The sequence below is a fragment of the Neoarius graeffei genome, chromosome 14 (genome assembly GCF_027579695.1).
Source record: "Neoarius graeffei isolate fNeoGra1 chromosome 14, fNeoGra1.pri, whole genome shotgun sequence".
Classification (NCBI taxonomy): domain Eukaryota; kingdom Metazoa; phylum Chordata; class Actinopteri; order Siluriformes; family Ariidae; genus Neoarius; species Neoarius graeffei.
This window is the reverse complement of record NC_083582.1, coordinates 76741419-76757309: the sequence shown is the minus strand read 5'-3', so window position 1 is coordinate 76757309 and position 15891 is coordinate 76741419. Positions and strand designations below refer to the sequence as shown.

General features: G+C 40.7%; 1 protein-coding gene across 1 annotated transcript in view; it reads right to left on the bottom strand.

Moving 5' to 3' along the window:
- itgb3b (integrin beta 3b) overlaps window positions 1–9590 on the bottom strand; it is a 72426-nt gene extending 62836 nt beyond the window's left edge. Inside the window, exons 1-2 of the mRNA XM_060940320.1 lie at window positions 9212–9590; window positions 184–269 (exon numbers count right to left, since the gene is read on the bottom strand). Coding sequence (XP_060796303.1) covers window positions 184–269; window positions 9212–9329 — 204 coding nt within the window. The 5' untranslated portion in view covers window positions 9330–9590. The remainder of the gene's footprint in view (window positions 1–183; window positions 270–9211) is intronic.
- Between the last annotated feature and the right edge of the window lie 6301 nt (window positions 9591–15891).

Below are 15891 nucleotides of genomic sequence, written 5' to 3'. Positions count from 1 at the left end.
ACTTGTGTTTTGAAATACTAATCATACTTTTTTCTGAGATGAAAGCCAATATAAACACTGTACATGGTGTGATCAGTTTCTGCTGGTTGTCTTTTATATTGTATCTCCAGTTTCACAGGTCAAATGTTGTGTTATGACTGAATAAAGTGAGTGTGTGTGTGTGTGTGTGTGTGTGTACCACACCTCTTGGAAGCACCAGGCACAGGAATGGTGCACTGCCAAACACTGCTGGCATGTACTGGCTCCCCGAGAGGTGCAGATATTAGAGCCTGGAACAGATGAGAGAACATTTGCCATTTGCTTGTTTTCCACATGCCTTAACCTAGACCCTACTCTTAACCAGGTTTGAGTGAGATATTCCAGGAACAAAGCATGCCATGACAAATAACATTCTCCAGCCATGTGAGTAATTTGATGAAATGAAAAAAAAAAATGCACACAAACCAAATGGCATTTCATTATACACACATTTTGTACAGGTTCTCATGGCATTTATCAGAGCTGAAGCTGCATAACAGAGATAAGGCTGATGATTAAAAAAAAAACCTCAGATTGTGATAGCGGTGGTACCAAACTAGCACAAGGGTCAATCCATTTTAAAGATGGTTAGTTGATCTTTGAATGAAAATATGCAGTAATCCAAAATATCCAACTATAAAAGAGGTGAGTAAAGTGACATCTGAGCTACATCAAATAAAAATGGCTGAGAAAATGGCTTAACATTGATGCTTCTTTTCAGATTGGCTTTACACCAGTAATAAATGTAGTCCAGCATATATGGACTCAATACTGAGACACATTTTAAATTCCTTAATGGATAAGTATCTTAAAATGTAAGTGTTGTTGCAGACATTCCGTGTTAAAATAATAATTCATAAGTTTATGCTGCAAATAAATAATTAATTTGATATAAACTTTAAAGCTAGACTGTCTTTCAGATTTTTCAAGTGTAGGTCATAAAAAGAATTTTCCCAACACCCAATTATTTTTGTTTAGTGACTGAAAGCTACTGAATTTGAATCACAGACTTCCAATTTTATTAGGTTTTTAAAAATAGAACAATTAATGACTTTAGGGCCACGTGGCCCGAAATTCTCCACTATTTTTTCCTGCTTCACCATGACCCAATACAAGATACTACGTCATGCATCACGTGGTGGGCTTTCCCCGTTCACGCAAGGCATTGTGGGATACAAATTTGAAACAGGAGAGAAAAATGGAGGACGTGAGTGTGCGAATGAAACATGAAAGAGCGACTACAGTAACGGAAAGAAAGCAAGAAGAAAAGACGTTATGTTATATACAAAAGAAAGGAAACGCAGGACCAAACTAATAAATATGGGCGCTCAGCGAGCACCTCGGTGTGATCAGCTGTTCGTTTAGCGACAGAATGATGGAACTGTCAGTGCACGCTCAAAGGGAAACCTGTAGACGGCAGTAATGCAACACTGTGGATGCCAGCTGCCGTAAAACCCAAAAGAAGAAGAAGGTAAACCTGCGCATGCGCACACGGACTTTTGTTTGAAAGTTATTTGAAAGTTTGAACGTTTTTTATTTGAAAATTGTCATTATTGCTGTCAGACGCCAAGACAGACAGCTAAAGACACCTTGAAGCACCTTTATGGACTTAAGAACCTCTTTTCACGACAAACGGCCAACAAGGTATTTTCTTTATTTACAATGGGGTTTTTTGTTTACGCTAAGCAATATCCTGTACAATTAACTGATGCATTTTTGTACTATTTTTACAAACATAGTTCTCATGGCGCGAATGAGTGGCGGTGAGGCAAGCTGTGAATAAATGCCCGTTTCAAAGAACCGACCTGTGTCTGTGTTGTTGTGAAGTGAGCTACATAAAATGTTTGACCATTAGTTCAAGAAACTTCATCTCTCAGTTTAATTTTAGTAAAGTCTGATACACTGGATGTGCCTTTAAATACATTCCTGCCACACCTCTTTTGAATACTCAAATCTGATTGGTTTGAAGCTGTTGATTCATTTTCTATAACAGCATGTCTGACAGTAGTGTGTTCATTTTCATGTTATCATTTCTATACTAACGGCTCATTCATAAGGGCTTGTACCTTGGATGCTCCACATAACCAGATTAAAAATTATGTCTAATTGTTGATATGGTGCTCAGTGTTCATTTCCCATGTTTGGAAGGAGTCTCCGGTGTCAGTGCTTTGTAACAGTCAGAAGTAAAGCTGTAACTTAGAATTTACAACACAGGGAAGACTTCAGCGTGGAGGATTTCTCAGTAAAATGAACTTCTGCATTTTATTTCCTTTATCAAGAAAGAGAAAAAAGTCATGCTGGTGAGAGAACGACTTTTTATATGTTGCTGCTTTAACATGATGACAGGAAGTAACTTTCCTCGCAAATGTAATGCAACATTAAGTATGTATAACTACATTTTTTAAATTATGACATTCTTTAACAAATAAAATATTATCAGCATTGCTGTGGTATAAGAGGAATAAAACACTACGGGATGTGCTGTTATTGGAAAATATTAAGCTTCAGGGTTGTAACTGTGATTTCACTTAGCAGCATTGGGCTGTATCACACCACCCCAATGTTGATTATTTTCCAACAATAGCATGACACAGAGTGTTTAATTCCTTAAAAAAGTCTATAACAGCATACATGGACTATGGAGCACTTGCATGTGACGTCACAGCCGATCCAGATTGTGACAGACGCCATCTTGTCGGTCAAACGCCATATTTCCGCCTTCTACTTCTACTTCTACTTCTGCTTTTACTTCTACCTTTTCTTCTGGAAAACCCTACTATATACAATTCTACTACAACAGCTGCGGCTACAAGCTCTCCCTACCTGTGCACGTTTTTTATGTTTTTTGTGTGTATTTTTGCGTGTTGTTCGTCTGTACCGGACTTCAATATCCACTACAACCGTATGGACTTACTGGACATTGGTTTCCAGCAGAAAATGACGGTTTGTAGCGATTTCCATCGCATGCACAACATTCTGGACGAGATAGCGAGACCAGTGGGGTCTCCGTGGATTGTTATCGGAAGCAAAGCGAAGGAGGCGGCGCCGGGAGCGGAAGCAAAAGCGAGGCTGCAGAGCCGGCCTGTTGACTAAGCTCAGAAAACAGCCACTCAAATCTCCACTGCCAAGCCGCTACCTCTCCAACGCCAGATCCATGTAAACAAGACTGACGATTTGGAATTACAGCTGGAATTACCTTATTCTATTCTATAATCGGCTGGTCAGTGCTATACTCAATACTTAAGTGACTTACCCATCCAATGAGGATTGTTATTTTCTTGTTTACAAGATGCCATATCTGAGTCGCTGACAAATCCTGAATTTCTGTAAAGATAACTGTCCAGAGATTTATAAGCACGCAGTGCTTCACCACTGAACAGCGAGGGAAAGTAAATGAGGTAATTATACACGTCTGGGTATTCCGCTGGCAGTTCAACATCCACTGACACGGTCGTGAAAACTACGTCCGGTAAGCCATAAGGGTCACTAACCTGTAGATCGTTTATTTTAGACATATATCTAGTTATCTGTTCATTAGAAAAATAAGCCGTGTAGTCCGTCGGTTGAAATTGATCCATTCTGTACACGAGTGCAGCAGTATTCAGCTGTGTTTTTTACCGACAAGATGGCGGCTGTGTACTTTCCGGTCACGTGACTGCAAGATCTCTATTGGGGGAAGCCATGACCTAATGGTTAGAGAAGCAGCTTTGGGGCCAAAAGGTTGCTGGTTCAATTCCCTGGACCAATAGGAATGGCTGAAGTGCCCTTGAGCAAGGCACTGAGCCCCTAACTGCTCCCCAGGCTGCTCTGGGTATGTTGTACGTCACTTTGGATAAGAACGCCTGTAATGTAATTTACTTTGAAGTTATTAGTACATAGTTACAATATGGGGATAAAAAAAAAATTTCTTCAAAGGCTATTTGGATAGTTTCTTTGGTTTTTTGGTACATTTTTAGTTTTATAAATTGGTTCTATGTTAAACAGTTTCTAAAAAGAAAACACACTGCAGTCGAGTAATCAAATATATCAGAGGCTCCAATTGAAATTGTGGATTCTCTGAGGTGACTGGCGCAGCCCTGAAGAAAATAATCCTATGCCAGTCACCTCAGAGAATCCATAATTACTGGAGCCTCTCAGTGCATGGTATATTAGATTGATATCCCTCATCAAAAAATTCCAAACTGAAAGTGTTAAGATTGATAAACTCACTGGAGGCAGCCATGTTTGTTGTTTACGTCGGCGCGACCTTCGACCTGCACATGTCCAATGTACCATGCTATCGCCTGCCTCACTAGGCATGATCATGATACGTAGATCTACACACACAGAAATGCTCACAGAGCCACAGCTCTGACTCGAGTCAGCTGTAAAGCGGCTAGAGATAATGAGATGAGATGAGACTTCATGGCATATCCAGAATACACCATGCTTGACTCACACCATATCCATTTTTATATTTTTGGCATCACGAGATGCCTTGCTTAATCAATGGTGAAATTATTTTATGCCATGTGAGCCATCCTGGGCCAATCCCTGCACGGGAATTTTTTGATGAGGGATATAATGAAGTTATTCTACGAAATCGAGTCGTACATGAGCTGATAGGTGGCGAGGCGCGTAGCACCGAGTTGTCTATAATCCATGTACGACAAGATTGAGTGGAATAACTGTTTTATTCTCTCCACATTCACTGGATTTTGAGAAACAGAACATTTTTATTTTTATTTTTAGCAAATTTGATCAATAAAAACTTTGTACAAAACGTCCAACAAAATCATTTCCGCTGAGAATGTAAACGACCTGGTGAAATGACAGGAGCAATTTGTGAAAAAAAATGCTATAATAATAATTCTTGAAAAATAAAAAAAGTATGTTCTTACCATCCAATACTTTCGCTCCATATTTAGTTGGTTTTTTTGTATTTTTTGAGGTTTTGTTTTAGAGTAGAGTTTCTATTTCGTCCTCGGTTGGTTCAGCAACACGCTCCGCCATTTTGTTTTTCTCTCCTCACCGTATATGAGCTGATATCCTAGTAGTAGAGTAGCCAATCAGAGCGCACAATTGCTCATATCCAGTGAATGTGGATAGAATAATACTACATAGAGCCACCCTATTCTACTGTATAGAGGGTGGGGCAAATCAATGATGCCTGACAGGTTCTAGATTTATTCTAAGAGTGTGTTAAAGTCTGTCTGAAGCAAACTGTATACATACATTATAAATACATTATAATACATGATAAATGTTAGAAAATAGTTGCTGAAAATATGTGAAAAGACTGAACTATGTTGGGGTGAATTGTAGAGTTCGATCCATCCATTATCCGTAAGTGCTTATCCTGTTCTACAGGGTCGTGGGTGAGCTGGAGCCTATCCCAGCTGACTATGGGTGAGAGGCGGGGTACACCCTGGACAAGTCACCAGATCATCGTAGGGCGACACACAGAGACAAGCAGCCATTCACACTCACATTCACACCTACGGTCAATTTAGAGTCACCAGTTAACCTAACCTGCATGTCTTTGGACTGTGGGGGAAACCGGAGCACCCGGAGGAAACCCACGCGGACACGGGGAGAACATGCAAACTCCGCACAGAAAGGCCCTCGCCAGCCACGGGGCTCGAACCCAGAACCTTCTTGCTGTGAGGCGACAGTGCTAACCATTATACCACCATGCCGCCCTAGAGTTCGATCATGAAACAGTTTTTCATCATTTTTGATGATTATGAGTTCAGGATTTTTTTGGGCGGGTCAGAAATCATGGCTTAATGACGCACTGGAACCGTACTTGGGATAACCTCTCCCAGAACACTACAACATTTATAAAAATTTGAGCTGCACTAGCATCAGTGGTTCTCCTGCTTGACTGTGAGGTATTACATGTACTACAGCCAACAGTTTTGTCCCACAAATGTATCTTCCCTGTGTTTCACAAGCACTATCACCTCAACATACACCCTGAAAACCACTCAGTGGGTTAATAGAGCAGAGTGGTGTGTCGAAATGTCTCACATTTTTGTTCTGTACAGCTTTTAGCCCTTTTGAGGACTAATGGGCCTCATGAAGCACTTGGTTCACACTAAGTTTCTGTCTCTGTAACACCTTTATGATACTCACAAAACAAAAATTATTTAAATGGATGAAGAAATAAGAGGGCGGCACGGTGGTGTAGTGGTTAGTGCTGTTGCCTCACAGCAAGAAGGTCCAGGTTCGAGCCCCGTGGCCGGCGAGGGCCTTTCTGTGTGGAGTTTGCATGTTCTCCCCGTGTCCGCGTGGGTTTCCTCCGGGTGCTCCGGTTTCCCCCACAGTCCAGAGACATGCAGGTTAGGTTAACTGGTGACTCTAAATTGAGCGTAGGTGTGAATGTGAGTGTGAATGGTTGTCTGTGTCTATGTGTCAGCCCTGTGATGACCTGGCGACTTGTCCAGGGTGAACCCCGCCTTTCACCCGTAGTCAGCTGGGATAGGATCCAGCTTGCCTGCGACCCTGTAGAACAGGATAAAGCGACTACAGATAATGAGATGAGATGAGATGAAGAAATAAGTCATAAAACAAACCTTTACGGTGGAGTGCAGAGGATGGTTGCTGGTTTGATATGTAATGATACAAACAAATAAAACTATCTGGTAAAGTAAAAAAATATGTTTTGTTGCAGGTTATTTACTGATAGCGTGACATTATTTTGACTAGTTTATGCTTGTCATTACTTTAACTTGGGAGAAAAACAGTAATCAGGAGATGACATATCCCCCCGGCCCCCACATGAAATCCCACTCCAAATTTTCCTCAGTTAAATTGGTTGCCATGGAAATACGGAAAAAATTAAAATCACAGAAATCCCAAAATGTCAAAAGGCACAACTCCTCAAGTCACTTAAGGTAACTGTCCGGGCTCGTGAAAAAATTCTTAATAGTTTTTGAGTTATGCTCCGGAAACTAAAATGTTTACAGGTGGACAGACAGACACACTGCAAACAATGATGTCTTAGCAAGTGAAAACATCTTGAAAACAGTTGAAATGATCTCACATTTCCTATTAGAAGAATACAAGGCACCAATTCTGAGATTATTAAACCTCGTTCTAGATTGCAACCAACTTATTCTAAGATGTCTTATCAAGTAAAAATATCTGTCCATGCAGCAAGATCATTTCACTAGTCTCTCATCTCATCATCTGTAGCCGCTTTATCCTGTTCTACAGGGTCGCAGGCGAGCTGGATCCTATCCCAGCTGACTACGGGCGAAAGGCGGGGTACACCCTGGACAAGTCGCCAGGTCATCACAGGGCTGACACATAGACACAGACAACCATTCACACTCACATTCACACCTACGCTCAATTTAGAGTCACCAGTTAACCTAACCTGCATGTCTTTGGACTGTGGGGGAAACCGGAGCACCCGGAGGAAACCCACGCGGACACGGGGAGAACATGCAAACTCCACACGGAAAGGCCCTCGCCGGCCACGGGGCTCGAACCCGGACCTTCTTGCTGTGAGGCGACAGCGCTAACCACTACACCACCGTGCCGCCCCCATTTCACTAGTATTAAGTAATTTTCTCCTCAAATTCAGTTTTCATTTTTTTGCAGTGCAGATGGACGGACAGACACATTATATACTGGGGGATAAAAATGGGAGAGAAAACTCCCATTCTGTTGCAGACTGAGAGGAATGAGTTTGAGTCTCAGGGACGTCAGTATCCTCTGGCTCCGAATCTGGTTCTGGTGGCTCAAACACACACGGCTGCACATTTGACAGCTGAGACAGGCTGCACATTTCCTGTTATTGGGTGTGGTTTTAGTGCCTTCAGCAGACACGCCCCCAGCATCTCAGAGCAGACAGTACTGCTTATTTTTTCATGATTTTGAAACTTAATTTTATATACATGGTGATTTTTTTAATCATTCCAATTTGTCTGGGTGGTTAATAACACAATTTCTGTAGTGCCACAAACTCAGAGCACATCCAGTATTACTGATTTACACTGACTTTAATTACGTTACAGGTGTTTAGCAGATGTTCTTATCCAGAGCAACGCACAACACACCCAGAGCAGCCTGGGGAGCAGTTGGGGGTTAGGGGTTCAGTGCCTTGCTCAAGGGCAAGCCATTCCTGGTGGTCCAGGGAATCAAACTGGTGACCTTTTGCTCCCAAAGTTGCTTTTCTAACCTTTAAGCCATGACTTTCCCGTTAATTACTGGATTGAACTTGAACGTGCACTTTAGGCTAATGAATTCTCTAACGAATGCTTTGAATGTACACCTTTTACACTTGAAGTGAAATGTACCAGTCTGGGAGTGTGAAGGTTCTTTCTTCCTCTGAGACATAAGAAGGCGCTGAATCTTTTTATACTGCTGCTCATATAGCATCATGGCACCGCTGAACACACCTAATCTGTGTGCATGAGCTAACATGCTCTGATCACTACTTGGGGGCTTGTAAACTGGTTTTAAGAGCTTTGGATGAATTCTGTGATGACGTTTGCAGTTGTTTATTAGGTCACTCATTAGTTCAACCAAGTTCTTGTTCAAATGCACGTAATGAATGCTTATTAAAATCTGAACATAATGTGCTGTATATCGGAGTAATGATTGCTTGGAGTAAAGAACCAAATAAATAATTTATCTTAGATCTAATATAGCGGTATTCTTTTTTTTTTTAGTTTTGGCACCCTTGAGGGTTCTTCAGATTGTTCTTCAGTTTGTCTCAGTGAAGGAACCTTTAAAGGTTCTTTGTAAAATTCTACAAATACAGTAATGAGTTTTGAGTACAACTTCTGTAGCAAGATAAAACCCTTAAAAATTCCTCTGACAAACACTTTTCTGTAAGTGTGCACACTTAAGATAATTTTCATAATTGTATTATTGCATTTCATATAACATTAGAAACTAGAATATACTTCACACTGAATGTCCATCTCTTTAGCCATGATCATATTTCTCGAGGAAGCCAGAAGTCTGCTTGACTTATCCTTCCCTCCTTTGCATTTGTAGTGAATTTGGATCAGCTTTTAATATACATGAAAGCACCTGAATGAGATATGTATGTATGGAAAGATGATGATGAACACCATGTCACCTTTTATTCACACGTCCTTCATGTTTAAAAACCTTCATGAACAATCAGTGAAATATCCATGTGAAATAAAATAAGTGCGTTGTGGAAATGTTGGATAAAAATCAAAGGACTTACCAAACACTCTGTCTGAAATCACATACAGCAGAAAGAGGTAATGAATAATCCGTAAATGCGACCCGAGGGACGGCGGAGATTTGGCCATTTTGGTCCGTTTTGCGTAAAAGCGCAGCATCTGGCGTCCTGAGCGCGCGGCTCCTCCGAGTGATGGAGAGCTGTGGAGATGAGGAACAGCCAAAAAAGAAAAAGAAAGACAAAAAGAAAAGAAAGAATAAAAGAAAACGAGTTAGAAAGTGAAGCAAAGCTGTGGTTTCTCTGAAGAAGACGCGAGCTGGGGCGTGTGGACACAGACAGACACAGACAACATCAGCTGCACCTCCACAGCTGGATTCAGGTTTTAATGAAAACACAAAGTGTGTGGATTTGGATGAGGGAGTGACCTGAACCGGGAGTTCACTAGCACAGCTCCAGCATTTCAGCCTTACATTGGGGTTTTCATTATTTTCTTCCCTCTAGTGGCACAAGTGACAATCTGTCATGGGAAAACACACACACACATACACACACACACACACGGATAATAATAATAATAATAACAACAACAACAATAATAATAATAATAATAATAATAATAATAATAATAATAATTCCACCAACTTTGTTGGTTTGGTTTTTCGCGTACCATTGTTTGTTTGTTTGTTCCCAATGTAACTCAATAAATAGTGAACATATTTTGATGAAATTTTGAAGAAAGGTGGGCCATGGGCCGAGGAACAACTGATTGGATTTTAATGCAAATCTGGAGATGTGGCATGGCAGAAGTATACACTCTATTGAGTGCCCTTCTAGTTATTATTATATAACTCAAATTAATTAATTATAATTTCACACACAGGCTACAAAAGAAATATCATTCATGAGAAGGGCACATGGTCGAGTTCATACCTCTGCCAAGGCACATATTACTGTATCAATATCAAAATCGAATCACTGGAACCTAGGATAATACAACCCCAATAACAAAAAGTTGGGACACTGTATAAAACATAAATAAAAACAGAATGTGAAGATTTGCAAATCTCGGAAACCCTATATTTCATTGAAAATAGTACAAAGACAACATATCAAATGTTGAAACTGAGAAATTTTATTGTTTGTTTAAAAATATATTCTCATTTTGGCGGCACGGTGGTGTAGTGGTTAGCGCTGTCGCCTCACAGCAAGAAGGTCCTGGGTTCGAGCCCCGTGGCCGGCGAGGGCCTTTCTGTGCGGAGTTTGCATGTTCTCCCCGTGTCCGCGTGGGTTTCCTCCGGGTGCTCCGGTTTCCCCCACAGTCCAAAGACATGCAGGTTAGGTTAACTGGTGACTCTAAATTGAGCGTAGGTGTGAATGTGAGTGTGAATGGTTGTCTGTGTCTATGTGTCAGCCCTGTGATGACCTGGCGACTTGTCCAGGGTGTACCCCGCCTTTCGCCCGTAGTCAGCTGGGATAGGCTCCAGCTTGCCTGCGACCCTGTAGAACAGGATAAAGCGGCTACAGATAATGAGATGAGATATTCTCATTTTGAATTTGATGTCAGCAACACATTTCAAAAAAAGCTGTGACGGGGCAACAAAAGACTGAAAAAGTTGTGTAATGCTGAAAAAATTATTAAGTTAATTGCCAACAGGTCAGTAAGATGATTGGGTATAAAAAGAGCATCCCAGAGAGGCGGAGTCTCTCAGAAGTAAAGATGGGGCGGGGTTCACCGCTCTGTGAAAGACTGCATGGACAAACAGTGCAACAATTTAAGAATAACGTTCCTCAATGTAAAACTGCAAAGAGTTTGGGGGTCACATCATCTATGGTCCATAATATCATTAAAAGATTCAGAGAATCTGGAGAAATCTCTGTATGCAAGAGACAAGACTGAAAACTGACACTGGATGCCTGTGATCTTCAGGCCCTCAGGAGACACTGCATTAAAAGCAGACACTTGTCTGTCGTGGAAATCACTGTATGGGCTCAGGAACACTTCAGAAAACCATCGTCTGTGAAAACACTTCATTACTGCATCCACAAATGCAAGTTAAAACCAGATATAAACAATATCCAGAAACCCCGCCCCCTTCTCTGGGCCCGAGCTCTTTTACGATGGACTGAGACGAAGTGGAAAACTGTCCCGAGGTCTGACGAATCAAAAGTAGAAATTCTTTTTAGAAATCATGGACATCAAGTCCTCCAGGCTAAAGAGGAGAGGGACATCCGGCTTGTTATCAGTGCACAGCTCAAAAGCAGCATCTGTGATGGTATGAGGGGGCATTAGTGCACATGACATGGGTAGCTTGTACATCTGGGAAGGCATCATTAATGCTGAATGATATACCTACACATGTTTCAGAGCAATATGCTGCCATCCAGACAAAATCTTTTTTAGGGAAAGCCTTCCTTCTTTCAGCAAGACAACGCCAAACCGCTTTCTGCACATACTGTATTAAAACTGCATGGCTCTGTAGTAAAAGAGTCCAGGTGCTAAACTGGCCTGCTGCAGTCCAGGTCTTTCTCCCATTTAAAACATTTGGCACATTATGAAGTGCAAAATACAACAAAGGAGACCCCAAACTGTTGAGCAACTGAAACTGTATATCAGGCAAGAACGGGACAACATTTCTCTTTCAAAACTACAGTAATTGGTCTCTTCAGTTCCCAAACATTGACAGAGTGTTGTTAAAAGTAGAGGTGATGCAACACAGTGGTAAACACGCCCCGTCGCAACTTTTCTGAAATGTGTTGCTGACATCAAATTCAAAATGAGCATATATTTTAAAAAAAAAAGAAATTTCCCAATTTCAACATTTGATGTGTTGTCTTTGTACTATTTTCAATTAAATATAGGGTTTCCTTGATGTGCAAATGATCTCATTCTGTTTTTATTTACAGTTTACACAGTGTCCCAACATTTTTTGGAATTGGGGTTGTACTAAAGCTGGACACCAAATTTCATCCAAATCCATTCACTACTTTTTGAGTTACATTGGGAACAGACAAAATAATCCTGGATCTGGATACATATCCAGATTTACATCTAAGTCTAATCAATTGTTCCTTGGCCCATGGTTCACCTTTCCTCAAAATGTTATCAAAATCCGTTCACTACTTTTTGAGTTACATTGGGAACAAACAAACAAACAAACAAACAAACTAAACAGAGGCAAAAATTTAACCTCCTCCAGCAAAGCTGGTGGAGGTCATAACGTTTCTGAATTCTTTACAAGTCATTAATTTGTCATTGCCTGCTTACAGAGCCAGGGTCCCAGATTCTTAGGTTGATCTTTGACTCAGATACAAATTTTTGTGTTCTAAAAAGATATGACGAGGAGCTGTATTTTTTTTTCAAGAAAGCTTCCCACAGGGCAAGCAGGCAGTTATTGCTTTCATGCAGGTCAGATATGAAGCAGGATAAAGAAAGACCACCATGAACACACTGCATTGCATGATGCATGTATAGCATCCTTCGTAATTGCCTGGTCAGGGTCCTGGTGGTTTAAATTAAGCTACTTGTTGTTAGGTTTTGGAAAATAGAATCTACTAAATAGAGTAGAGTGGGGGAAAAAGCCCCCCTTAAGGAAAATTCAGTTTTTCTCCAAGTTGAAATGAACCATGTGTTTATTTTTAATCATAGTTTTTGACAACAGTGACATGAACAATAATGCCACCTAAAGTTTGCCTAAAGTTAATACTTAATTTTTTTTTAAACAAAAACAAACATTGTGCCAAGGGGGCCTTTTACCCCCCCAGTGGGGTAAAAGGCCCCCTGAGGTGGGGCAATAGGCCCCCTCACTCAAAAAAAGCTGTTTGGATAGCAAAAGTGTTTACTTAAGCCTATAATGTGAAAGAAACAAGAAAATATCCCTGAATTAATGAATAGATGCATTATTTTATTATATTTCGCATTTTAATTTCAATTTTTTTATTTCAATTATTTTTAATATTAAGTTCAAATTACTTGCTTTACTCAACCAGGTAAGCGAGATGTTATTAAAAACTATGTATCTGCTATTCAGAAATGTATGAAATACAGTGATTATGATAAAAGGAAATGATGCCCCCTGGGGGCCATTTACCCCACCATTAAGGGGGCGTTTTACCCCACAGACTACACTTTTACAAAAAAGGGTCTTACTTTCAAAATGTGATTCAACTTTTTATACCTAATGTATTTTTTTTAACGTACTGACTTGTCTACTCATACCACATACACAGCTTTGATAGCTGACGAAATAGCAGCTATCTAAATACAGTTTTACTGATATCTGAAAATTATATCACTTACCATGAAATTTGATTTCTCTCCGCTGCATTGCTGATATGCGATCCACAGTGGGTATTTGTATATCCCCGTTGTCAAGCCAGTCCATAGCAACAATAGAAATGTAACTTTGCACCATCTGGTGGTTATTTTGGGTAAAACAGGCCAGGGGCGTATTACCCCACGGGGGCGTATTACCCCACTCTACTCTATGTTGGTTCACAGACACATACAAACAAAAATAAGGGTGCAAACACAATTAAAAAAAACCTTCTATGGACATCTCTAATTGTGATCAATTATGGACTGGAGTGATGTAGCTGAGTTTGAGGAACTGTTAGAGTCAGGATTCACACACCATGCTGACAGTGCTGGCATTTCTAGATCTAGGTTTTTGCAATGTTTTCCAGCAGCATCATGGTAGAGTTCATATTTAATTTTAAAAAGTTAAGACCACGCCCACTTCAGGTTTAAGTCAGAATACGGACAGAATTGGCAATTAGAATTTTCCCCAAGTTGTGAATGAATGTGTGAATGTGTGTGTGCATGGTGCCTGCAATGGACTGGCATCCCATCCAGGGTATATTCCTGCCTCATTCCCAGTGTTCCCGGGATGTAGACTCCAAATCCACCACGACCCTGACCAGGATGAAGCACTTACTGAAAATGAATGAATAAATTATTAATCATTTTAAAATCATTACTTGTTGAATATGTTATGTTAATGATCTAAAGTTTAAACAGATTTACATTCTAAAAGAGCAGCTCGTAACTTTTAGAGCCCACTGCTGCCCAAGTGGTGAACTGCAATTGCAGTGAAAACACTGAAACTCAAGCACTGCTGTGTCACTCTGTTATTAAATCCCATATTAAAGGAATGTTATGATTTATGAGTAATGATTGTGTGACAATAACTTACATGTCAGGGCAAATGCTTTCATCCTCAATCATTTCTTAGCAAAATAAAATGAACATTGTACTCACAGCATAGAAAAGAAAATCATATTCAGATGTATGCATCCTGCAACGACCCTTTAAATAAATTACAATTTCTCTACTTTCCAAGATGGCACTGCCCTGCTGGCAACATGGAAGAGAAGAGGGCTCTTGCTGCACATTATTTGTTGTTTGCGGCGTTTCTTTTTATTGTTTGTCATTGGTTGGCACACTGGGCATTACATTTATTGGGTGTGTGTGTCAGTCTGGACTGTAAGCCGTATATATGGAGAATGGAGTGGAGAAGAATGGAACTGTTCCTCTTTACATGGCTAATCTTGACTCTCCTGGTTGTGCGTTTCTCCACAAACAACCTCACTAACACTAAATAGTTTTAAAAAGATTTAATATGACATTCTCCAGACCTAATCTGAAAACGCAATCTGGAATTAAACAGATGTGTCAAGAACTGGTTTGTCTTATGTCTATATTTTCACACCATTTGACTATTTTTATTACTTTTCAACAACTGAAGAACCTTACACACTGAATATATTGGAGTTATAAATGTAATTCCTTTGTGTTTTTTAAGTGTATGCAAAATTTTGAGCAGTATTACAGAGCCTTGCATAAGGACACCCCCCACCCCCACCCCCACCTGAACTTCCGGAGCTGACGTGGATGGATTTTAACCATTTGATTTACACAATATGGCTAAGAACATGTAAATTTTGTTTTATCATGAAAGGTTAAATTCGTTGATTGAATAAGTATGTGTATCAGCTTTGCAGGGCGGCACGGTGGTGTAGTGGTTAGCGCTGTCGCCTCACAGCAAGAAGGTCCTGGGTTCGAGCCCCGTGGCCGGCGAGGGCCTTTCTGTGTGGAGTTTGCATGTTCTCCCCGTGTCCGCGTGGGTTTCCTCCGGGTGCTCCGGTTTCCCCCACAGTCCAAAGACATGCAGGTTAGGTTAACTGGTGACTCTAAATTGAGCGTAGGTGTGAATGTGAGTGTGAATGGTTGTCTGTGTCTATGTGTCAGCCCTGTGATGACCTGGCGACTTGTCCAGGGTGTACCCTGCCTTTCACCCGTAGTCAGCTGGGATAGGCTCCAGCTTGCCTGCGACCCTGTAGAAGGATAAAGCGGCTACAGATAATGAGATGAGATGAGATCAGCTTTGCATGTCCAGACCTTAAAGCCAGACGGCCTTTCGATTTCATAAAATCGGTGAAATTTAGTTCCGTCTGAAATGTGGTGATTGTGATATCTGTTTATTTCTGTAATATCTCACAAAATATCAGGCCATTCTGTGGCTGGGAAGTTATTTAATTTGAGGGGATTTAAGCAAATAATGTGCATGAAATTGCTTGCTTGGCGCAGTCAAGCAGACAGAGGAAGTCCGTGTGCGCATGCGCAGGTTTACCTTCTTCTACTTCTTTTGGGTTTTACGGCAGCTGGCATCCACAGTGTTGCATTACTGCCATCTACAGGTTTCCTTTGAGCGTGCACTGACAGT